General features: G+C 44.9%; 1 protein-coding gene across 1 annotated transcript in view; it reads left to right on the top strand.

Moving 5' to 3' along the window:
* Window positions 1-25,538, top strand: part of LOC111154898 (calmodulin binding transcription activator 1) — an 811,409-nt gene that overhangs the window by 22,388 nt on the left and 763,483 nt on the right. The window contains exon 3 of the mRNA XM_022514846.1: window positions 1,329-1,447. Within this exon, the coding sequence (XP_022370554.1) occupies window positions 1,329-1,447 (119 nt within the window). The remainder of the gene's footprint in view (window positions 1-1,328; window positions 1,448-25,538) is intronic.

Below are 25,538 nucleotides of genomic sequence, written 5' to 3'. Positions count from 1 at the left end.
ATGTTTGGAGAAGATTTTGTTGTGATTGTAGAAAATTTTTTATTCTTTCATGTTTTTCACGTGTTCAAAAAATAGGCTATGCTAAACAAAATTACAGTAAGTGACTGGAAAGATATATTGTTGTATTTAACTTTTAATATTATTAACTAATTCCTGTATGCCTGTGTAAGATTCTTTAATCGTAAGGCATTTAAATTTATTGAATGGTAGTAAATTTCGTAGGGATTTATGCCTGGAGGAGAATTGGAGATTACTTAATTCTCCTTGATTTAGAAAACTGAGAATATTAAGTAACTTACCCAAGGTCACACAATTAGAAAGTAGCAGAACTGGGTCAGAATCTTGAATTCTTGATTTGGAGTTCAGTGTTTTTATTATACCTTTTAATATCAGAATAAAGTTATTTTAACTATGATTTTAGCATTACAAAAAAAAATTGGACTGTGTAATTCAAAAGTTTGACCTAAGTGTGCCAAAACTGGCAAGAAATTTTGAGCAAGGCAAAGGGACTTTGTTATGGGAATGAACTCAGAAATGACCTGTAAATGAATGAATGAATGAAATAATACATAAAGGAAATGATCTCTTCTAGAAGGTATCTGGGAGACTGATTATCAGGCAGTCAGAAATACCATCTTGTCTGAAAGTAATGAACTTTGTTTGCTCTCACTAATTTAGGAGAGTTACATTTTGATGAAGGATACTACTTATATAGATATGTATATGCAAATCAAGTTAATTAACATGGTATGTTTTTAGGTTTAGGCTAGAAGGACCAGCCTCTGTATTTACCTAGGTAACTACCTGTAGGTGTAACTTCCTTATATTCATAAGATTTGTAATTTGGTTTTGAAAGGATAAGTCTCATTTGTATTCTTGGGGATGAAGTAGTATTAGCTTATTAATAAAGTAGTCATATTTTATTATAATTCCTCTTCCCTAAAAAACTTAAAACTTTTTCAACTGGTTGATAGAAGATTTCTGGGTTTTGTGAGGTTAAATCCTTTTGCAATTCGGATGTACTTCATGGAAACCTGGTGGGAGACCCTTTAAGAGTAATGTTCTGGGGATGGGCAGCTGCTGGGATATTCCCTGTCCACTCGCTTGTCACGGAGCAGAAAAGCTCGATCTTATTTTAGAGCCTCTCAACCGGATCCCTGCTGCCCCTGATCTGATCAGTGTGTAAATGAGCATTGCTAACCGAGAGGAATGGTGCTTTTGGTCTCACGGTGGCCAAACTTAAGCTGCCGTTTCTGACCTTGCCAGTATACTTAAAAGGAGATTTTCCTCTATTATTTTCTCTGAATCTATTGTTTTCTTCTTTATAGATGATCATGGGAACAGCAATAGTAGTCATGTAAAAATCTTTTTACCGAAAAAGCTGCTTGAATGTCTGCCGAAATGTTCAAGTTTACCCAAAGAGAGGCACCGTTGGAACACTAATGAGGTAGATAAATTTCTATTTTTAGGGGTATAATTATTTTAAGGGCAAAGTTGTTAGGTCATTTGGCATAGTATACTACTTTTTACTAGTTTTGAAATAAGAATACTGAACTAGGGGATTGTAAATGAGAAAATCGTAATCTGGATTTAACAGAAACCTGTTTCTTGAACTACCTGTAATCTGCGTGGCATGCGTTGAAAAATACAAAATGTGCGCTGACTTACTAAGGTAGCACGAGTTACTATACTTGTGTTCTCTTGCATTTTGGCGTCTTGCATTTGGTGGTTAACTCTGCCTGCATCTCAGCTAAACACTAGTTTTTATGTTGTCATGAATTAATAAAGAGACAGCCCCAGTGTTCCACAAGACATGCAGTGTCGTGACAGTATGAAGTTTCTGTAGAACTGGGAAGGGCAGGCTTCTTATTAGCAAAACCGCTGTCAGTCCTCTCTGATGAAAAGAGTTTGCATGGAGTGTTGATGGGTTTACCTTAATGATAGGATTTTTTAAATTAGGAATGGAGGCTGTATGACAGATTGTGTATTTGGCATCTGATTAGAAGATTGGTAAAGTAGAATGAATGAAAGTATCTTTTTGGATGATGTTTCTTGTTTTTGGTAAGTCTTAGCCTGGGAGTCTTCATATTAAGGGTGGATTGCTTGTCATCTTTTTAATTTTGAAATCTGAATATTTCCACATAGGGTAATACCCATTTAGTGTGGTGATGAGAACTGGGTATGTGTCCATCGATCTGGGAATTCTATTCCTTTAGTTCAGATGGCTGTGATTACTGGTTTTCTTTTTCTTTCTTTTTTTTTTTAAATTTATTTGACGGACGGAGATCACAAGTAGGCAGAGAGGCAGGCAGAGAGAGAGGAAGGAAAGCAGGATCCCTGCTAAGCAGGGAGCCCTATGCGGGGCCCGATCCCAGGACCCTGGGATCTGACCTGAGCCGAAAGCAGAGGCCTTAACCCACTGAGCCACCCAGGCGCCCCGATTACTGGTTTTCTGAAGTTGATCTAAGTCAGTTTGTGTTGCTGGTTGAACATTCGCTTCCAAATTAAGTTAAATACCCTCCCCCCGCCCCCCGTATTGGGCCCTCAGTTTTGTTAAAAGACATAAGAAGACAGTAGTGCTCCTTACTTATCCTTACCTTTTAAAGATGATTCTGTTCTAACTTCCTGACCTAGAGTGCTTTTGTTTTGAAGTTTAAGAGGTTATATGGGTGAGAATCTGTCTACTTAATCCTAGTTTGCAGATTTAAATACTTAGTAGACCCTCATAGCTTTGATACCTTGTCTCAACTGATTTTACATTTCATTTAAGGTATGTATATTTTGATTATTTGCATTAATTATATTTCCCCCTTAGACAGAATACTTCTACCTTGACAAACATTAGGTAGTTTAGAGGCCTGTTGTTTTAATCAGTCATTGATTAACTATTTTAAACATGAAAACAAAGTAAATATGCTGACAATTAGTTTTAATCATAGATCATTATTCTGTCAGCAAAATAGTATGGTTTGGGAGCCATTCAGTAGGTCATAACTAGGTCATGAATTATTTAAAAACTCAGTGTGTTTCTTAGTATTCCCTGAAACATGGCTCTGCTGCCTTACTATTGTATGTTAGCTCCAGTTTATTTATAAATGAAGCAAAGTACGTAATTGGTATATATTTTTCATTATTATGTTTTATGTGAAATTGGCAATTTATTTTTAATTATGACTTGAAATTATATTTGAAAACAGCAGGCGCTTAATTAAAATTTGTGGTCTTTAGGGTCTTCTGGAGATGGAGTCGTAGAACCTGAAGCCGATTGGTAGATGGTTCAGATCCTTGCACAGGACTTCACCTCTAACTTATTTATCTCTGGTTATTGATGTGTTCCCCTTTACTCATAGTTCAGATACATTATAAAACACCTAATAAAGAGTTTCTATGGAGGATGAGCTTAAAAGGAAAATATGGAGTTGTTCCGTATTTTCTTCTAGGACCCCGGCCCTCACAGCTCCTTGGAGACCACTGATTTAGGTCACAGTGTTGCGAAAGTCCCTTTCCAGACAGGAAACTGTGGCCCCCTCTCTGACTGGCGAACCATAAAATGGGGTTCTGAGACATGTGGATTGTTTTGTGCAAGTTACCACTGCTGCTGGAAATGCCAGTGAACAAAGTGTGTTCCCAAGGGTGGCCGGAGGCAGGACGGGTGGCTCAGCTGGCAGGGGTCAAGGCTCTCACACCCTTTTCCCTTGTGACCCGTTGTTCTCTCAGTAATTTGTCAGCTCAACACTGACAAAAACTCTTAGGAGAGAACTGAATTTAAAGGCTGGCCCATATTTCATTTCAATGTAGAGGACATTGCCTTTCTTTCTTGTTTATTTTTGGCTTAAGGAAAAATAGGGGACTCTTGGAGTGACAGCCGAAGTCTTAGGAGTCCTTAATTCTGCAGAGTGTTACATGGTGATGGTAACCGGTCCTTTTTTTAAAAATTTTTTTAGACTGGCTTGGATAACGGGAACAAAACAATCAGTGCTTCTGTTAAAGCACTTCCTTCCTCGGTCTAGCTGGGGATTGGCATTCTCCCCCGTTCTGCAGCCGGCCGTCCTGCGTGCTGCCACTAAACCTGGGGGCGGCTTGTCTCTCCCTGGGGCTTTTGGTCCTGTTTACGGCAGAGTCATGCTTAGTCAGAGCTGCCTGTGAGGTCTGTTGAACTGCTCACGGAGTTGAGTTTAGTCATACCGCCATTAGGAAGGGCCGCTTCCCGCTGGTTGGGAGGGAGGGCTGTGGCTTGGTGCTACTGTATCTTTGTTGAGAGGGACAGTGAGATTGTGTCCATTGCATGTTGCCATTTATCGAGCCCCTCTTGTCTGTGCTGGTGGCTGGGCACTGTGTGTAATTACTTCTGAGCCTTAAAATAATGTTACAAGATAGGCCATATTTCCTTTTACTCTTTTATTGATGAGGGTACAGTGGTAAAAAGTGGTTAACTCATATGGTCAAGATAGCATACTTGTTAGGGCCAGTCTTTCTCTAAGCTTAATTTCTTGTATGTTGCTTACTAATTCTTAGGAACGTTCGTTCTGTTGTTATGTTTTCTTGGCTTTTAATCAAAGACCCACAACTCTTAACCACATTAGTGTGCTTGGCAAATCCATTCTGTCATTTAATTTTGGATTAAAAAGAGTTAACATAGGATTAGTATTGTGGGTTCATAAGCAAATATTTGGTGAAGCTCAACGTCACTAAAAAGGAAGGCTACCAGAAGATAAGGAGGTCTTAGGGCCCAGCTAAGCTCCTGGAACCTTTCTTAAACGCATTGGAATAGATAAAATCTCCTGCACTTCCTGAATGTTACTTGCAATCGCAAAATAAATGTTGTGTCTAGAAACAAATCACTTCGGATTAGGCTTTCTCAGCCACACACAGCCTTAGCCCATATTCTTGCAGGCGTAAAGGAGGGGTGATGATGGTGGTGGCAGTAATGACGGCAGCCAGCATGGACTGAGCATGCGCTGTGAGGCACTGGAGGGTCCTTGATGTGAGTACTTAAGTTTACTCCTGGAATTCATCCTGTGAGGCAGACTGTGTGGTTATCCGTAGGGTATCAGCCAAGAGATCTGAGCCACAGAGATGTTCAATTATGTGCCCAGGAGTGCTGGACTCGGGAGTCTAACATGCGGCTTGATTTCGGAGCCCATTTCCTCTCCAGTTCTGTCCCAAAGAACAATTTCAAATAGACTTTCTCAAGATCTCACAGCTGTTAAGTGACTTCTGATCCTTTTGTTGTATAGAATTGTTTGGCTTTATTTATTTACATCTTCAAGTATTATATTGTACATAAACTTAATATAGTTTTGCATTGTGTTTTTTTTAAGATTTTATTTATTTATTTGAGAGAGAATGAGAGAGAGAGAGGGAGAGAGAGAGCGAGCAGGAGAAGGGGAGGGTCAGAGGGAGAAGCAGGCTCCCCGCCGAGCGGGGAGCCTGATGCAGGGTGGATGTGGGACTCCATCCCGGGACTCCGGGATCATGACCTGAGCCAAAGGCAGTCACTTAACCGGCTGAGCCACCCAGGCTTCTGTGTGAAGTATTTTTTAAAGGTAGTACTCATTTCGGGGTGCTGGGATGGCTCAGTCGGTTAAACATCTGACTCTTGATCCCCGCTCAGGTGTTGATCTTGGGGGTGTGATCCAAGCTCCCGAGTTGGGCCCCATGCTGGGTGTGGAGCCAACTTGAAGAGGAAAAAAAAGGTAACACTCATTTCTTAGGGAAGTAGTTTTGTTCTTAATGAATATTAATGTGTAGGCTCTGGATAATGAACAAATATTAAAAGTAGAAATTTTGAACCCGTGTGTAACTTGAGGGTTAGGCTTGATTTTTATATCCAGGGCAGGAGAGAAAGAGCCTATTAAACAGAGCAGAATTGTTGAAGAACCATCTCTTTACTCCATAATCAGTTTGGCATTCACGTCTTCATTAGGTGAACTGTTAGAAGGTTTCTGCATTTTAAGTTAATATTTTTAAGGCCCAGAGCCAGAAATAATTATGCTAATGCAACTTTCTGATTGCACAAATGACTATCCATAATTACACATATTAGTACTCCATGTATGTTGTCCAGACCGAAATTCTTTTGTTTAGCCATTAATTAGCTGTTTGACTTAAAATACAACTGCTGCATCCCCCCGCCAGTCGCTGGATCTGGATTTCACATGGCGCTCTTCCGAAGCCGAGCTGAAACCGCACCGACAAGCCTTTATAGCGAAAATGTTCTGCTTCAGTGTTCTAGTCACTTCTGTGCGCGGCTGTTTTTGAACTGTTAGTGCTCTTTGTTTTTCCTCTAATGTAAAGTTTCTCTGGAGGAAGTAAACAAAAGAGAATTCTAGTTTGTACTGATTGTAAAGAAAGTTGCATCAAAAGTTTCAGTTGGTGATAGCGTCAGAGATTTTCATATTAAATGCATCTTTTTTTCCCCCTAAAGATTATTATTTATTTATTTGACAGACAGAGATCACAAGTAGGCAGAGAGGCAGGCAGAGAGAGGAAGGGAAGCAGGCTCCCTGCTGAGCAGAGAGCCTGATGTGGGGCTCGATCCCAGGACCCTGAGATCATGACCTGAGCTGAAAGCAGAGGCTTAACCCACTGAGCCACCCAGGTGTCCCTTAAATGCATATTTTTTAATGGTAAACCTGTCTGTGTCGAGCGCGTGTATCTCTCTGCTGGTACAGCCTAAGTCGTGCCAAAGAACCGGAAGAAAAGAACCCCTAAGTGAAAGCTTTTTATAGGGAGAGACTTCGCCTTTTTAATGCCTGAATACTTCTGCCTTTTCAAAATTTCTTTAGTCATTGTGTGTGTGTGTGTGTGTGTGTGTGTGTGTGTGTGTGTAGGCATAGATTCTTGAGTGTTTTTTTGTGTTTTTTTCTCTTGGTATACCTTACAGAGTCATAGTTTCAAGGGTTGTGATTTTTTTCAATGATTGGTTTTTCTAGTGTATTTATATGTTCTCATTTTGAAAGACAGACCCACATTGGGGGGGGGGGATAATCATTTAGTACTCTGCAGATTTCCACCACGCAAGCTAAACCGAAAAGCATTAGTGTTGTGAAGGTGAGTGAGGTGTTTGGCCTTGATGACTCAGAAGGTTAGTTAACCCTGAGATTGGCCTTTGTTTTGTGTGGCTTTGGGCATTGGTAATAGTTTGAATGGTCCCAGGTGATTCTCAGAGTCCAGGCGGGGGCTCTCCTGGTTCAGGTGCAGGTAGGAAAGTGCAGATATGAACAGCACCACAGAGAGCCAGGTTTTAAGAGGGAGGCCATTTGATTTTTGAGTACAGTGTATGGTACCAGATTTCAAACTAAGTGTGATGATTTTGTAGCAGTTGGGTTAACTATAACCCGTCTGTTTCACTGAGTAGCATGAGGTCAGGTAGACGGATACTGAAGTCCCAATGAGCACGCGCCTGTCATCAGAGCCTGTGTCAGTTTAGCTGTGGTGGTAGCAGACGGGAGAGTGGCTGTGTTGAAATGCTGGGGGTGGATGTCCTTCTGCATCTCTGGGGGAAGATGGGTGAAGAGAGGTCAAGACAAGCGGGTTTAGCCCTGGGGAGCAGCTGGAGAAGAAGCAGATCTTACCTGCAGAGAGTAGAGTAAGGTTCATAAGGTTTGAATAAGATCCTAAAGAAAAAAAAATTTTTTTTAAATTTATTTATTTGACAGAGATCACAAGTAGGCAGAGAGGCAGGCAGAGAGAGAGAGGAAGGGAAGCAGGCTCCCTGCTGATCAGAGAGCCCGATGTGGGGCTCCATCCCAGGACCCTGGGACCACGACCTGAGCCGAAGGCAGAGGCTTTAACCCACTGAGCCACCCAGGCGCCCCAGAAAAAAATTCCGGATGAAAATTCCTGTGGACCTGCCTCAGTTTTGCCCCCAGTGGTTTTTATTACATTGTGTTACTTAAGAACGGAGCACTTGGGGGGCACCTGGGTGGCTCAGTGGGTTAAAGCCTCTGCCTTCAGCTCAGGTCATGATCCCAGGGTCCCGGGATCAAGCCCCGTATCGGGCTCTCTGCTCAGTGGGGAGCCTGCTTCCTCCTCTCTCTCTCTCTCTCTGCCTGCCTCTCCACCTACTTTTGATCTCTCTCTCTTTGTCAAATAAATAAAATCTTAAAAAAAAAAAAAAAAAAAACAAAACCAAAAACAGAGCACTTGGAAGAATACTTGGCCCATAGTCAGTTTTCAGTAAATATTTGTTGAATGAATGAAATATGTAAAAATACAAAAAACTCAGTATATATTTCTGAGCTGTTGGGAGTTCTTATGTAGATATAAGACTCAAATGTATATATGTTACATAAAAAAGACTAGAAAATTAACAAAATTTATGTTAACAACATTAATTAAGTGTGATGGATGATGTTTTGCCAAAACCAAATTGTCTCTTGTAACGTGAATATAACAGTGACTGTTCTCAGGCAGGGTCTTTTGAATTTGGCACACAACACTGTCATGTGCCCTGCAGTGATCTCACCCCTCTCCCCATTGAACTATTTAGAAACTGATTTTTGGCTTAGCAGGCATTTCTGTAAGTCTCTTGTCAGACCTCGGTGCAAATACATGATTTAGTCTGAAGTTGACTTCTGGATTTTCTCATTAGTCCAAGAACAACTTTAAACAGGTTCCCAGGTGGTTGTAATCATAGCCCACAGACTTGAGCAGTGGATCTGTGTGTTAGAAAATTGGTTATAGGTTTTATTTTTTCAGGTTATAAATTAAGATGTGAAGTGAGAACTTTCATAGTGAACTCAAGGACCACTGAGATCTTGGAAGGCGCACACAGCTGGCAATCAGGAACTGGCTCTGTCTCGTCTTGGCTCTGCCACCAGTCAGCTGAGTGCTAGCTAGGTAAGCCACCCACCTGGCCTGTCCTGAGTCTGAGTCTGCCGTGATTGTGCTGAGTGGTCTTTAGAGAGGTGTCGTAAGCCCCCTCCTCCAGTTTTGGAGGCTAAATCACTGTTGCTTTCAGAGCTGTTAGGGAGCACAGGGCATTCAGGGCAGGCTTGGGTCCAGCTGGGCTTTGTGTGTGTTCACTTTTTGCTGTTAATCATCCTTTGTTTTTATTTTAAAGTCTGTGATTCAGTGGTTGTTAGTACAGTCTCGCGACCATCACTGTCATGTAATTCTGGAACATTTTCATCACCCCAGCAGCTCGGGTTCTCCATCTCTCCGGACTTGGCAGAGTCAGCCCCGTCAAGGGGCGGCCAGCCTCTTTTTAGGGGACTCAGGGTTCTTCTTTGATATCTCCTCCAAGTTTCTATACCTGTGTGGAGCTGGAGCTGAAATCAGAGTAGATTGTCTTTTTGTCCAGGTTTTAATACAGAGCTCTGTGTCCTGAGATTGTTTTCAGAACGTTCAAGTGCTGGTGAGGATCCAGTTGGGCCTTGTTTTTCTGAGAGAAGAAGAGGGTTTGGGGAGAGTTTTTGGTTGAAAACTGAAACTTGTGTGCCCTGCAAACTCCCATTAGTGGGTGACTTGGGGATGCAGTGTCCCGCTCTTTCTGGTAATGGTGGGAGACTCTGTGGCCGTGACTCTGCATAAGGAGAAGCTGAGCCCTGCCGAAAGTCAGCTGAGATTGGAAAAGGGAAGGATGTGTGGAAAGCGGGGCATTCTTTTTAGCTCACTAGCTTTCAAGCTGAGCTGGTGTCCAAATCACCTGGAGGGGCTTGTTAAAATGCAGACTGCTGGGCTGCACCCCCAGAGTTTCTGTGCCAATAGGTCAGGGGTGGGGCCCAAGAATGTGTATTTTTAACAGGTTCCTCGTGAAACTTCTCTAGATGAAGACTCTCAGGCCCTTAGAATCGTATTCTTAAGTCACCTGACTTCAGTCTCAGCTCTGCTACCCTTCTGTCATTCAGGTATATTTTGATATACTTTGGCTATGTGGGGTACACTTGAGCTTTCTAAGGTCTTCTCATATACTTAGAAGTAAGAGAATGCAGTTAGTTTTTTGGTATTTCTCTAAAGTATTGGTTAATGTCTTGTTATATTAGAAAGCCCCTTTAAAGTGTGGGTGACGGTAGGGGTATGTGGAGGCATATCCTAATTTTTGTGACCTTGTTTTGAAAAGCTAGCATGAGGAATCATCTCCACTCCCCCTTTCTTTCCCATCTCCATTTGGCCCAAATAGCTGAAAACAGCAGAACCCTAAAGGTGACCATCGTGGCCTGCCTACTTACCTGTCTGCCCACCTTCCTGTCTTAATCCTACCTTCCATATGTTTCTAATGATAAGTTCTGTTATCTTGGTAACTATGAAGTTCTCTTGAAGATTTTAAGAGACGTTCCTAAAATATAACCTAAGTTTTCCAGTTTAAATGCTTTTAGAAAGCTGGAAAAAAATGGAAAAGAAAAACACATACAAAGGAGTCCTTTCTAGATGCCTGAGAAACCACAGATGGGCTGGGGTGGATGTGATGAAGATAAATTTGTGTTTGGGAGAGTGTTTTCTCTGTAAGGGAGAATATATGGGCAGGGTGTGTGGATTTCATGAGGCTTTCTCGTATGCTTGTGTGTTCTCTGGTCTGACGAAGGGTGTTAGAGTTGAAATAAATGTAAAGCTTACAGAACCTGTTGTTTACATTTGGGGAGAAAGGAGGAAAGGAGGAGCTGGGGCTCTGGGGAATTGGACAGGACTGAACAGGTGTGTGTGTGTGCACGCACACGTGCACATGTGTGCACATTGGCGTGGGTGCACACCCATCCTCGTGGGGCGGCTGTGATAGAACCAGGGTGGAATTCTGCGGCAAGCTTCATTTTGCCTTAAGTTCATTTTCCTGTGATTCCAAAGGAGTTTGTGGGGAAAAAAAAGAAGATTCCATGTCCAAGAGAATAGGAAGCCTAAAAGTAGCTTGACCTGGGCTAGAAAGTAGAGACCCTTGTGCCTAAAGTCAGAGGGAGCATGTGACAGAGGGGGTTGGCCTCCAGAGACGCTGCAGCGGGAGCGCTCGAATCCAGGCCATCCATTTCACTTGTTCTGTTTACCTTTTTTTTTTTTTTTCTTAATTAAGGTTTAGTTTTTTTTAGAGCAGCTTCAGGTTCATAGCAAACTGAGAGGAAGGTACACAGAGTTGCCATACAACCTGTGCCCCCAAACATGCATAGTCTCGCTGACCACCAGCGCCCCTCCACCACACTGGAACCTTTTTTGCAGTTGATGAACCTGCGTTGACACATCACCACCACCCAGAGTCCCTAGTGTACATTATGGGTCACTCTCGGTGTTAAGATGTCTTTTCATGACTTGGTAGCTCATTTCTTTGTAGTGATGACTAACACTCAACATTGTCTGGATGGACCATGGTTTGTCTCTTCATCTACTGAAGGACATTTTGGTTGCTTCCAACTTTTACAGTTACGAATAAAGCTGGTGTAAGCGTCTGTGTTCAGGAATTTGTGTGGGCATAGGTTTTCAGCTCCTTTAAGTAAGTACCCAGGAGTGGAATTGGTGCATCCTATGGTATGAGTATGATTAGTTTTATAAGAAGCTGTCAAACTCTTCCAAAGTATCTGTACTGGTGGTGTTCCTGCCAGCAACAGTGACAATCCCTGTGGCTCCACATTCTCGCGGCATTTGGTGGTGCTGGTGTTCCGGATGTGGCCCTTTCAGTAGTTGTGTAGTGGTTATCTTGTTGTTGTTTTAACTTCCCTGAAGATGGGTAAATGGAACCTCTTTTCAGTACTCCTCTGCCATCTAGATCTCTCTTTGGTCTCTTGATGTCTTTGGCCCATTTAATTAGGTTGTTTGCTTTCTTATTGTTGAGTGTGAAGAGTTCTCTGTAACTTTGGACAACAATCCTTTAGGAGATGTGCTTTTGCAAGTATTTTCTCCCAGTCATTCTCTTGACTTTGTCTTTCATAGGGCAGAGGTTTTTTATTTTATTAAGTCCGGCTTATCAGTCATTTCTTTCATGGATCCCCCCTTTGGTACAGTAGTGCTACCCCCAAGGCCAGGTGGGTTTCCTCCTTTGTTTTCTTCCAGGGGTTTTATGGTTTTGCATTTTACGTTTAGGTCTGGGTCCATTTTTTATTTGATTTTTGTGAAGGATGTAGATCTAGATTCTTTTTTCTTTTCTTTCTTTCTTTTTTTTTTTTTTTTTGCCTGTGGATGGCCAGTTGTTCCAACGCCATTTGTTGAAAAGATGGTCTTTGCTCCACGGTATTGCCTTTCCTCCTTTGTCGAAGATGAGTTGACTGTATTTATGTGGGTCTGTCTCTGGGCTTTCTGTTCCGTTCCATTGATTTGTCTCTTTTGATGATACCACATTGTCTTGATTACTGTAGCTTTATAGTAAGTCTTGAAGTTGGGTAGTGTCATTCCTCTGACTCTGTTCTTGTCATTCAGTATTGACTCAGCTATTCTGGGTCTTTGTCCTCTCTGTGTAAACTTCAGAATCATTTTGTTGCTATCCACGAAATAACGTGCTGGGATTTAGGTTGGGATTACATTGGATCTATAGATCAAGTTGAGAAGAACTGACATCTCGACAGTATTAAGTCTCGCTGTCCGTGAACATGGACTATCTCTTTGTTTGTTTATGTAATGTTTTGATATCATTCATCAGAGTTTTGTATTTTTTCTCATTAGATTATGTACTTATATTGTTAGATTTATGCCTAGTTATTTCATTTTTGGGGGATGCTAAGATTTTATTTTAAAATTCAAATTCCACTTGTTCATTATTAGTATATTGGAAGGCAATAGACTTTTCTATAATTGCTTATTAGTTCTGTGATTTTTTTTTTTTTTTTAAAGGCCTAGCATCTGCAGAGTAGACATCTGCTGTGTTTACTGATGGGTCCGAAGAGCTTGAAACAGTACTTGGCACGTAGTGGGTCTTCAGTGACCAAAAGCCTTTTGAGAATTTCCCCTGAGGGACCACATTCTGTGTGTAACTCATGCCTGAAGAAGTTCGCTTTTAAAGAAAGGGTGTGTAGTACTTTAGGGAGGGAGGAAAGGCCCAACACAGAAGGTCAAGGACAAAGGCTGAAAGGCCACACCCTCTTCATGTTCTGGGTGGGAGACAGGGCCTGTTCAGAGAAGCTGGCCAAGACGAATGCTATTTTGTTGGAAGCTGGGATCTTATTTAGAAAGGGCTGCCAAAGCTGCTTTCTCAGAAGAGAAGGGGAGAAAACACTTAAATATATTCACCTTTTTTTTTTTTTAAAGATTTTATCTATCTATTTATCTACTATCTATTTATTTATGTAGAGAGACATAGCGAGAGAGGGAACAGAAGCAGGGGGAGTGGGAGAGGGAGAAGCAGGCTTCCCACTGATCAGAGAGCCCCACGTGGAGCTCAGTCCCAGGACCCTGGGATCACAACCTGATCTGAAGGCAGACACTTAATGACTGAGCCACCCAGGCGCCCCAATATATTTGCGTTTTTAAAAGTTAAGGAAGATTCGACAGAAAGGGGCAATGGCATTTGCTTCCCATTTCTGAGAAAGGATACATTAAAATAGCTTGAAATTAAGCAGGATCTATAAAATTGAGGTCAGAGTAGAGTCATTTTCCATTTTTCCTATCTTTAAACCATGTAGTGATAGACACCCCTTTCCCGGCATCAGAAGACAGTTGTTAATTTGCATACTAGGATTTTATTTTATTTTTGTACTGTTGAACAACATTTCAACTTCTTAACTCTAATTGTTCCATTTAAGAATCAGTTTTGTTAGATGCTTTAATCATTATTAATCAAAATTTTTATATTTATGCGTTTTCCGGTAATTTTTAACAGTCCATTCCACCAGCAGTTCAGAGAGCCTGCTGTGGAGTGATTATGTATTTTTTATTTCATAAATGAAGATGGTGAGATGTAAGTGTTTTAGAATTAGCATGTAACGTCATCTAATGTAACATCATCTAATATACTGTTAATTTACTTCTTTTTCTTGCATATCGTCTGGGTGCTCCTGCTGGACTATGAGGTCTAGGTGGACAGGAATCTTCATCTGTTCTGTTTACTGTTGGATCCGAAGAGTTTGAAACAGTACCTGGCACGTAGTGGCTGTTTAGTGACCAACAGACACGGCTTAGGTTTGCTGCTCACGTGTGCTGCTAATACTTTGTCTCTGATTCTACAGCCTGGGCTCGTAATAGTCACTAGTAGTGACAAACCGATTCACGGAGCTACCCCTAAAAAAGTTGTGATGTGGAGAAGAGCAGAATGGGTGCTCCCTGCTTGCCTGCGGGTTCTCAAATCCATAGAAAGAAGGGTCAAGGCAAGCACACTCAGTCCTTATGTCAAAATTAGCAGGCAGATAAGTCAGTTAGTCTGTCCAGCCCGGGAGGGAAGGTGAGGCAGGAAGCCAAGACTGTCCTCTGTGGAGGAGCTCTGGCCATGTGGGAAATGAAACCAAGGAGAGGGAGGACCCTCCTGCTGCCCCCCCCACCCCCGCAGCTAATTTGCAAAGTATGGCCCGCGTAGAAAGGTGGCCACATCACCCCAAAGTCTACCATCAGAAAGAAAATTGCCTTTTTTAAAAAAAAGACTTTATTTATTTATTCAACAGACAGAGATCACAAGTAGGCAGAGGGGAGGTGGGGGGAAGCAGGCTCCCTGCTGAGCAGAGAGCCTGATGCGGGGCTCCATCCCAGGACCCTGAGATCATGACCTGAGCCGAAGGCAGAGGCTTTAACCACTGAGCCACCCAGGCGCCCCAAAAGTTGACTTTTTGATAGAAGTCTCTGCAGACATTTTTCTGTGCTGATGTGGTGTACATTTTATTCATTAACTCAGACTAGGTTTACTGGGCATGTGGTTTTGTAATCTGTCTTTTTCTGAATAGATTGTGTCTGTCTTAGGGCTTCTTCTGACGGTGACCCATGGCATCATGTTATTGACTGCGTGTTAGTGTTCCGTTGTGTCTCGTGCTGTCAGTTACGCTTAGCGGCGTGTTTGAGGGCCTCATTTGTGCCAGGCGCAGGTTGAGGATCATGTTCCTGTTCCCATGGAGTTTATAGCTTAGAGGGAGAGACAATACCTCAGTAAACAAGGCGACAAGAATTTCAGCGAGTGCTAAGAAGAAAATAGGGTACCGAGGTGTGAGTCCTTTGGTTGGGTGGTTTAACTTTCTTAGGAAGTGACTTCTGAGCTGAGATCTGAATGATGAAAGGGGGCTAGCTGCTTGAGGATCTCGGGGAAGAACATTTTATTTTAGGCGAGGCAAGAGCCAAGTCCGAAGGCCCTGTGGCGGGAGTGCATTTGGTTTGAGGAGCAGAGAGGACATCTGGAGGTGAGATGGGCAAGGTGGGCAGAGAGCAGTTCTCAAAGTGTCTGGTAGGCATAAAGGTTTGGAATTTTATTTTAAGAGTAACAGTCATTTGGAGGATAAGCTCTCAGGAAGTGAGTGGCATATTATATGGATTTTTTATTTCTAAAGTCTTTCTCTGGCCGCCCTGTGGCCAACAGGGGAAGCAGAAAGAGCAGCGAGGAGGCTGGTGCAGTAACTGGCGCTAGTGGTAAGGGTGAGGCTGAGGAGTGTGCTGTATTTTGGAGGTGGAGGTGTTAGGACTCGGGGGACTGGACGTGGGAGGTAGGAGAAAGAAGTCAAGAACCATTCCTAGTTTGTGGCCTCAGGCCCGACCTTGGTGCTGGTGCTCACCAAGGAGACGGAGAAGACTGGGGGAGGTGGGGTGGGTGGAGAGTGTTCTTTGGGAGGCATTGATTTTGCGATGTCTGTTAGACACTGAGGTGGCAGCATTGAGTAGGCAGCTGTCTGGGAGTCTGTGAGAGGTCCTGTCTGGAGAGATAAATTGGAGAGCCATTACACTAGATGAGATCACCCTGGGGGCAAAAGATATTTAGGAGAAGGGATGAGATAAGCCCTGAGTGGAGCAGGAGGAGGCAGCAGAGCCCTGGAGTGGTGGGAAACCACACCAGTGTGAGATGGAAGCCCAGAGAAGAATGTGTTTCCAGGAGGTTGTATCAGTTTTCTTTTTGCTGCTGTAACAAATTACCACAAACTTGGTGGCTTAACACAGCATAGATTTATTATTTTTAAGTTACCTGTGGATCACACATCTGACCTGGGTCTCACTGGGCTAAAGTCACAGTGCGGGCAGGGCTGTGGTCGGCGCTGGAGGTCCTAGAGGAGAGTGCTTCCTTGTGTGTGCTACCTTCTGGAGTCTGCCCACGTACCTTGGCTATGGCCTCTTCCTCTGTCTTCAGAGCCATCCACAGAGTGTGTCTCTGACCCCGCGTCCATGGCCTCGAACTCTGACCTCTCCTGTGTCCACTTCCAATTTTAGGAACTCTTATTACATTGGTTCCATCAGATAATTCAGGATAATCTCCCTATTTTAAGCTCAGCTGATTAGCAACCTTCAGTCTTAATTCTGCCTGCAACTTTGCCATGTAACACAGCATATTTCCAGGTTCTGGAGATTAGGATGTGGCTATCTTTTGGGGGTGCTAATCTTCCTGCCACAGAAGGTATAGTCACAGGTTACTAAGAAGTCAAGTAAAATGAGGATGAAGCCGCCATTGGATTTGGGCACCTGGAGGCTCTTAGTAACCTTGATGGATGGTTTCAGTGGTGTGGTGGGTGTGGAGGCCCCACTGGAGTTGGGGAGAAGGACGAATGGGTGAGGATGTGGGGCCTGCAAGTGTTCGTGACTTTTTTTTCTTTTCTTTTTTTTTTTTTTTGAGATTTTATTTCTCCATTTAACAGAGACAGCGAGAGCGGGAACGCAAGCAGGGGGAGTGGGAGAGGGTGAAGCAGGCTTCCCGCCAAGCAGGGAGCCTGATGTGGGGCTTGATCCCGGGACCCTGGGATCACGACCTGAGCCGAAGGCAGGTGCTTCACAACTGGGCCACCAAGGCGCCCGGTGTTAGTGATTTCTGATGGGAGTTTTGCTGTGAAGGAAAGGGACTTATGGCTCAGTTTACAAGCATTGCACAGAGCACAGCTCTAAGAGAGTGAAGTGGGAGCCCTCTTTGGTGCAGAGGTTCAGGGAAGACCTCTACTCAAGAGGCCGAGTCTGGTGTCAGGTGGAGTGGGTTACCTGAGCCAAGAACCTAGATTGAGACCAAGACACGGTTTACAGAGTTGGTGACACCTGAAAGAATTAGTGTGGTTATTTATAGTCAAGCAGAACGTACTGATGACTCGTCTGCGTGTGCCCGGGTCAGTGCTCAGGATGTTGGTCAGCAGCTGCTGCAGGGTCCCTACCCTGCCACCTTGTTGGCCAGATCTCCGAAGTCTGTGTAGAACATCTGCCCTTCATTCCTCGTGGACCCACAGTGGTCTGGCCCAGATCCATGGGTGAGAGCGCGTCCTCCCTGCAGCGCGGAGCGCAGTCCTTTCCTGCCTCCGTTTCCTCCCGCACTCCACTGTGTTTTGAGAACATTTGTACGCAGTAGTGCCTCTTGAACAGTAGGCTCTGGGCAGAGTAGGCATGAAACAAACAGAGCCCCATCCTGTGGAGCTTGCATTCGGGGGGACCCGTCTCATAACTGGTACGTACGCCCAGGGCTGTCCTGTCTGGGAGGCGAGGCGCTGAGTTTGTGCGGGCCGCTCTTCTCGGGCTCTTGGGTGCTCTGCCAGCTGGTGGACCCTCTCTTAACCTCATTGTTTGGCCGCTGCCTGGAGCGGGCTGGCGCTTCCTGTTGTTGGCAGAGCTCCTGCTCCTCACCCACGGCCCCCTGCCATCCCCCCTCACGTCCCTCAGGGGCGACCTGAGTGCACCTCACACCTTTCCTTGGACAGGCCTTCCCTGGACCTCCGTCCGCAGGCATCCTCTTTCCCTTTTGTTCCTCCTGCAGGTTAAGTTCCTGATCCGCAGTGTGTAATCACGCTCTTAAAATGTCCTCAGCTCTCCCGCCCTTCTCCCGCCCTTCTCCCGCCCTTCTCTCCTCTTGTTGCACCCACCTGGACCAGTCCTTGTTCCCAGCAAACCCTTCCCGTCTCCTGGCCTCTGTGTGCCGCACCGCAGCGCCTCAGTGTCGCTGGAGAAAGACGGGATGAAGAGTCAGACTTCTGTCTCTGTCGTTTCTTGGTCACCGAGTGAGCACTGAGCACCACCCACAGTTCTTTAGGATTCTCCGCCCACTAAGCCTGTTCTGACGCCCTGACCACTTCTTACTTTCTGCGGGTTTCTCGCCAGACCACCCCCTTTACCATCACCACCGCCCCCGCCTCTCAGCTGCCTAGGCTGCTTCACTGCAGACCTTCCCACCGTCAGCCAGAGTCTTCTAATCTCTGTCAGAGGCCCGTGGTCCCGGGAGCTCTGGACGCCAGCGCCTTGCCGCCAGGACTTCAGTCCGGCAGTCTTCCTGCGTTCTCCTGCATCCTCGGTCCCTCCATTTCTGCCAGCTTGTTCAGTTTAGCATCCACAAAAACCAGCTTCCCCAGCTTCCCTTTCCATCTCTGGGGTTTTAAAGTCCTCAACATTAGAAATTTCCTCTGCGTGCTCAATTACCCGGTTCCTCTTCCAGCTCCAGTCTACACCCTCCACCCCCTGCTCCAGTGAAACTGCCTGTCTTTTCCAACATCATACAAGTTGCCAAACCCAGCAGACACTCTGCAGCCTCTTCACAGCCCTCCCTATTCCAGACACTCCTCCGTTGTGTGATCGAGCGTCTTCTGGGCGCTCCTTCCTCTTGGACCCCTGCCTCTCAGCTCCCCACGCCCGTCTTTCTTCTCATCCAGCCTTTCAAGGGTCAGGTTCCCCTAGGCTCTGCCCTCAGTGTCTCTGTTCACACCACACACTGTCGAGGTATTCTCATCTACCCACATAGCTTGCGGTACATCCGTATGCCCCCAGTTACAGGCCCTGGCTTTTCCTCAGACACCTTCTCAGATGCTTATGGGTACCTCATGCAGCTTGTCCACAGCTGAATTCTGGATCTTTCCCCAGCTCTGCAGCCTCTCTAGTCATCTTTACTGTCCCTCTCTCCCACCCCAAGATCGATTGCAGCACCAGACTGTACCGTGTCTCTCCCTGCCCCCTGCCCAGGGCTTTCTTGGACTTTTTTTGCAGCAGAGTAAAGAAGCCTGTGGATACCTTCTCCGGTTATGTCTCAAAGCAGACTGTTTACGGGATTACAAAGGAAACCAACTGTATTGAAATAGTTATCAAAAGCTTACTAAAACACAGATCTGATTTGTGATATGACAGCATATATACTCCTTAAATGTTTTTAAAGAACAGGATCTAGCGGTGGGTCTGTGACTCTCATAAATTTGAAGAAATGGTACACACAAATGATACTTTGTGTCAGGACATCAGTAACCGGCATGGACATCCGAGGTTTATAGGCTGCGCTGCAGGTACAGCCGCTGTCACTGGGGCTGGTTGCCTGCACTCACAGTCAGACACAATGCTGCGTTTCAGTTGGAGCTTCTTCTCTCATTCAAGTTCATGAACCCGGCTCCGTCTTCACTGTGACCCTTCCACTGTCCTAGAACCACCATCAGCACTGCTTCCCCGGACGCCTGTGCGAGCCTCCTGTGTCACTCCCTTGCCTCCGCTCCGACCTCCTCTAGTTCACTCCCCTGAGGCAGCCAGAGGTACCTTCTTAAAATAGTGAAACGTGAAGCAGGTCATGTTTCCCCCCCACTTTGCACTCCTCAAGTGCTTTCCACTGTTGTGTGGATGTGAATTAAGCAGATGGCCGGCACTCTCTGGCCCACCTGGCCGCCCTCCGCCTCTTGCCTCATCTCAGGCCCTCGACCCCACGGTGGTTGAGCCTCATCGATGCTCTTTCCGCTCTGCCGTGCTGCCTCGCTCTTCCCAACCCGCAAGACCATGGAATGGGCTGTTTGTGTCCTTGTTACACGCGGTCATCTCTTGCTGCATGACCGTATTCCCATATGCTGAGTGCCTTTAAACACCGCGTGTTTCCTGTCTCACAGGTTCTGTGGGTCCGTTGTGCAGCAAGGCCTGGCTGGGCCTTCTGCTCTAAGGTCTCCTGAGGCTGCATTCGGGGCGTCGGTCAGGGTGTCGGCCAGGATTCTCATCTGAGGGCTTGATGGTGGAAGGATCCTCTTCCTAGCTAATGGGGTTTGTTGGCACGTGGCCTTTCTGGTGAGCTGTTGGACTCTGGACCTCAGTTTTTTGCTGGTTATCAGCTAAAGACAGCCATCAGCTCCGCGTTCTTTGCGCCTTCCTCACGTGGCTGCTTGACTCAAAGCCAGCAGGGAACAGAGAGGCCTAATGCTGCAGTCTTCAGTGATGTAATCACACGTGTGATCACCCGCGTCCCTTCATGTGGCTGTGTTCTGTTTGATAGAAGCAACTCTCAGGTCCACAGGTGTGGGTCCTCCTGCCCACACTCAAGGGGAGGGAGTTTACACTGGAGGCCAGGATGGTGGGAGCGATCTTAGAGAGTCGGTCAGTCCCCTCCCGCCTGACCCCCGACCCCAGGCATCTACACTTTTATCCTTAAAAGAAGAAACACAATTTCCACATGTCTCTCCAGAGGACCTTCTCACAGAAGGGCCTGTGGTCGCTATGTGCCAAGCCACACAGCACATACGGGAGCTGAGTCTATGTCTTAACAAATCTGCAGTCTCAGAAGCGTCCATGAGGAGTTGTCCAGGTGGTAGATGGAGATGGGAGAGAAAGCCACTTTCCCAGCTCCTTCTCAGCCCTCCTCTTCTGCCCACTAGCTGGTCGTTTACAGAATCCTTGCCCTGTGCCGAGTGTCGCGGTCGTTCTGGGCTTGGACGCAGGGGGAGGGAGACAGGAGCTTGCCGTTCGGGGCCGTGTGTTTCCCTGGTTTCTCAGCTGCATGCAAGGACCTGGGAACTGGAGGGTCTGCCAGTTTTCAAACTGAAAAAATTTCTTTAAGCAGCTGAACCATTTTTCCCCCCCCCAAACATAAACTTACGGGAAACTTAAATCTGTAAAACAGAGCAAAGTAGAGATGGCCTGGCTGAAGCCGGGGAGCAGCTCTGCTCCGCCTGGTGGGCTTCTGGTGCCCTCCACAGGCGGCTGCCACGGTGCGGCCTGGGCTCTGGGGTGTCGGAAGCAAGGTTAGAGTATGACAGACCAGCATGCAGGCTCCGGAGCCTGATGCCTGGAGGGGTGGAGACCAAGTTCCCACAGACAAGGCCCGTTCACTGTCTGCATCAGTGGCTCCCACCTGGGGCTGTTTCTGACCCTGTAAAGGGTCTTCAGAAACAAGTGGGAGTACTCCGGGTGTCATGGTGAGTGTATGTGTAGGTCTTCTCTGATTCTGCACAAATGTTGAAAATGCCCTTGTGGAGGAGCTTAGAGAAACCGGTCCCTGCTTTTGCTCCCAGCGCTCTTTACGTTGGTGGTTCTTACCCTTAGCTGAATGTTAGAATCGTCTGGACAGCTTTTAAATATATCAGGGCCTTAGGTCCCACCCCCGACCAATTAAATGGAGGTCTCTGGGGTGAGCCCCAGGCTTCGGATTTTTAAAAGCTCCCTGGGAGATTGTAAGTGCAGCCAGGGTTGAGAATCAGCACCTCAACTCTACCGTTGACTGCTTTCAGAAGGAGCCTTCGTTGTAATTAAACAGACTGTGGTTAAAAGTAAGCAAAAGGAAATCTGGAGGGGAACATTTGTAATAGTCAAGTGGGCTTTATGAAATGTACAAGTACATTATTAGAGCACACATCATTGGAAGCAGCTGACACTTCTGAATTTGGACTAAGATTCAAGCGGTGGATGCAACTCAGTCTGTTGTCTGGGCAGAGGCTCTCTCTTTCTGTTTTCCCTGTTGCCTTCTTTATCCTTTTCCTTTCTGAATATTTTAACCTAATGTAATTAAGCACCTGTTTGTGACAAGTTTTTCTCTTTTCTTTTCCTCCCGCAGTCCATTTCCATCGCTTAGTTACTGTTCTCTTTCCATACTTCATGGCTTTTCAGAGTTTGTTCCATTTCCTGTCTAATCCCAAGACACTGTGACCACAGTGAACATTCCTGATACAGTGGCCATCGGGCCTTTCACAAGATAATAAGTTTCTGAGAAACTTAAGTTGTTAGAAAACTGATGTTGTTGGCTTAGTCAGGGAAGGATCTGGAAAAGCTCAGACCTCACAAAGGGAGTTCTCAGAGTAGGTGTTGGCTACTGATGGTTTCTCATAATTGTTCCATTGAGAACAGTGTTATTGAGAGTAATTGGAGCCATCCTTGTACACTTGCAGATCTCTTTCACTGTACTCCTCCTCTCTGACACCGACATAAGCTCACAATGACAACAAATTTAGTATGGCTTTAAAAATACTTCACAAATATGTAATGAGGATTAATCTCACTTTGCTTTCTTTGACCAAAAAAGTTGTTTTCCTTCAAACCCACACATTAATTTTCAGTTTTCTTAATGTTTCATTTTTTTGAATTATTCATCTGTACCACTAAATTCATTCTCTGCCTGTGGTTCTCTCTGAATTGATGCTAGTGCTAACGGTTTAGCCTGTATCTTTTCTTCCTTTCATGAAATTCACTGGAAACACAATTTAGTCTTCAGTCAGGCTGACTTCGCTGGTTCTTGACTTCTTTAATCTTTGAAATGTGGGCTGGAAATGTTACGTGTATGTGAGTAAATGTTACATGTTTGTTTTATGTGTGTATGTATGTTCTGGGCATGTGGGTAATGTTTTATATATGGGTGTATTCTCCGTATGTGGGTGAATGTTATATATATGTGTGTGTTTTGTGCGCCTGTGTTAATGTATGCTTGCCTGTTCTATTGATGTGGGTAAATGTCCTAGGTATGTGTGTATGTGTTCTGTACACGTGGATAAATGTTATTTATATGTATGTGCTCTCTACGTGGTAAATATGTGTGTGATGTATGCATGTGTGTATTCTCTGTGCGTGAGTGCATGTTACGTGTGTGTATGTTCTGTGTATGTGGTGAGGGTCAGGTGTGGCCGGAAAGCACTCTTAGTAGCCTTGTGCATCACACAGTGCTGAGGTCATCAGAGCCTGCTGGGTCTGGCAGCCTCCTCTTCTCCTCAGTTGCACCTGCAGCGCTGTGTGCCTCCAAGAGAATCCTACTTACTTTCTATAAAAAATTATTTTATTTATTTAATTATTTTATTTAATTTATTTTTATTTGATTTATTTTTCTCTTTTAGAGAGAGAAAGAGAGAATGCATGTTCACAAACGGGGAGGGACAGAGGGAGAGTGAGAGAGAGAATCTTATGCATCATGGAGCCCTATGTGGGGCTCTGTCTCATGACCCTGAGATCATGACCTGAGGCGAAATCAAGCGTCCGATGCTTTAACTGACTGAGCCACCCATGCTCTCTGACTCTACTTACTTTTTCAGATGGTTTGGAGAATTCCATGAGTTAACAGTTAAAACTCACTATAATACATTATAAAGCTTTAGTTCATTTGCCCCTATTTATAGTAAATAAATACTAAATAAAACAAAAAGCACCAACTTTATGTAAAATAAAAGGTTGATATGTTGGAAGATATCATTGAAAGAACTTCTGTTTATCAAAAAGCACCATTAAGTGAATGAAGTCCATAGAGTAGGATTGACCAACAGAGGCTTATAATCAGAACATTTTGAGAAGTCCTGAAAGTCACAAAGAAAAGAGAGGAAACCTAGTAGAAAATGGGCCAGAGACATGTCAACGTGACAACAGGCATGTCACCGATGGTCAGTATACATAGGTCATCAGTCATCAGGGAGAAGAAAACTAAGGCCATGGCACCATGCTATTGTCCACCCAAATGACTAAATTAAAAAAGAGAGCGTCAGGTGCTGGCAAGGACCAGAGCAGTGGGAGTTCTCATACAGTGCTGAAGGGCACCCAGGTTAGTGCTGCAAAACTAGGGTTACCGCCACGCATGCCACGCGTCTCAGCAGTTCCACTGCTCATGTATATTCCCACAGCAATGAGCATATGTATACCGAAGATACGTACAAGAACATTCTCAGGAGTGTGATTCCAGATGCCCCCAAGCCAGAAATAGCCCAAATGCTCCCCAACAACAGAATGGAAAAATTAATTGTGTTATATTCATATAATGTAAAAAGCAGCAATGAAAATGAATGAACTTATGCTATATTCAGGAAATGAATAACTCACAAACATACTGTGGTGTCAGAGAAACCAGACTTGCAAATTTATATATCGTGTGATTCTGGGTATAAGTTCAAAACAATTGAGAAGCAGGAAAATTAATCACAGGTTGTATGTCAGAAGTAGGTACCTTTGGAGGGTAGGGGAGGGTCAGTTAGGGCTTCTGGGGTGCTGGTCACGTTCTAGTTTTTGATTATGGGTGTGATACGTATACACGGACCCGTAAGAATATACTTGTGATTTGTGCTTTTTTGTTTGTAAATAATATTTCAGTAAAAAATTGTTGAAATGACATATAGTGTAAACTAGATTATTATTACGGAGCAGTGAGAAATGAGCAAAATACAGCCACCTGCAGGCATGGAAGAATCTTGAAATGCAGTGTTTGATACTATTTTTGTAAAGTTTGGAAGGAGCTGATGCTCAGCCATCATTAGGGAAAACAAGTACTGGTGGGTATCAGGGCAGCAGAACCATGAGTGTTATGGAATAAGGGATTTACTTATTATAAGAATAGACTGAACGCAGCTGTAGAGAAGATGGAAACAGAATCCAGTGGACGAATTAGAGGGTTGGAGAAGCATCAGGAATCAGCTCCTTTATGGCCTGGCAGCCAGCAGGGTTCTGGGAGGCCAGGCAGGACAGGCTGTTACTTCTGCCAGGCTGCTGCTGTTTCTTTTCTCCCCTCCCCTCCCCGCCCCGCCCCTCTCTTGAAAGATTTATTTATTTATTTTAGAGATTGCATGAGTGGGGGGAGGTGCAGAGCTAGAGGGAGGGGGAGAGAGAGAATCTCAAGCAGACTTTGTGCTGAGCAAGGAGCCCTAGGTTTGGCTCAATCCCAAGAACCTGAGTTGATGACCTGAGTCACATGCTTAACCAACCGACAGTCTCGCTGGTTCCTCAGGCTGCTGCCTTTGTAGGTCTGCTGCCTGGCATCTGGTGCTAGGTGGGGCCTGGAGCGGGGCTGGTGGTTAAGGCAAGAGGGTGTCTTCTCTTGGTCATCAGGGCTACTAGTTGGGGAATAAAGCTAGTGTTGGAGGAAGAAATGTGGATAAGCTGGAAACTTCTAGCTCCTGTTTCTGTCACCACCTTCTGAGAGCAGAGGCTCTTCTGTTTCCCCCTTTTAAATCTTGGGCAGATTCACGGAAGGGATCCTGGGAAAGTCCAGCTTGACCAAATTGATTGAGGTAAAAATGGCCACAGCAGTGTTTGCACGACCTTGTGAATACCGTAAAATACTCTCTATTGCATGTGAATGACACCTCTGTAAAGTTGGTGTCTAAACAGAGCCTGCTATAGGTTGAAAAGCCCAAAGAAAAGCAAGGAAATAACGAGTTCAATAATCAGGAGATTGGTTCCCTCCCAAGGGCGGTATGTTAGGGACTCTTTCCTTGTTGTGGGCCGGGCTCCGTCACTTCATTTCCTGCAGGCGGCCTGTGGCAGCCTGTGCACCCCTGGGGCTGGGAGTTCGCAGCCCCGTGCAGGTGGTGGTGCAGCAGGGTGCTTTATCAAGTTACAGG

The sequence above is a fragment of the Enhydra lutris genome, unplaced genomic scaffold, assembly GCF_002288905.1.
Source record: "Enhydra lutris kenyoni isolate GAN:26980312 unplaced genomic scaffold, ASM228890v2 scaffoldscaffold38, whole genome shotgun sequence".
NCBI classification, from domain to species: Eukaryota; Metazoa; Chordata; class Mammalia; order Carnivora; family Mustelidae; genus Enhydra; species Enhydra lutris.
The sequence above is the reverse complement of the archived record's forward strand: the minus strand, read 5'-3'. Positions and strand labels throughout refer to the sequence as shown.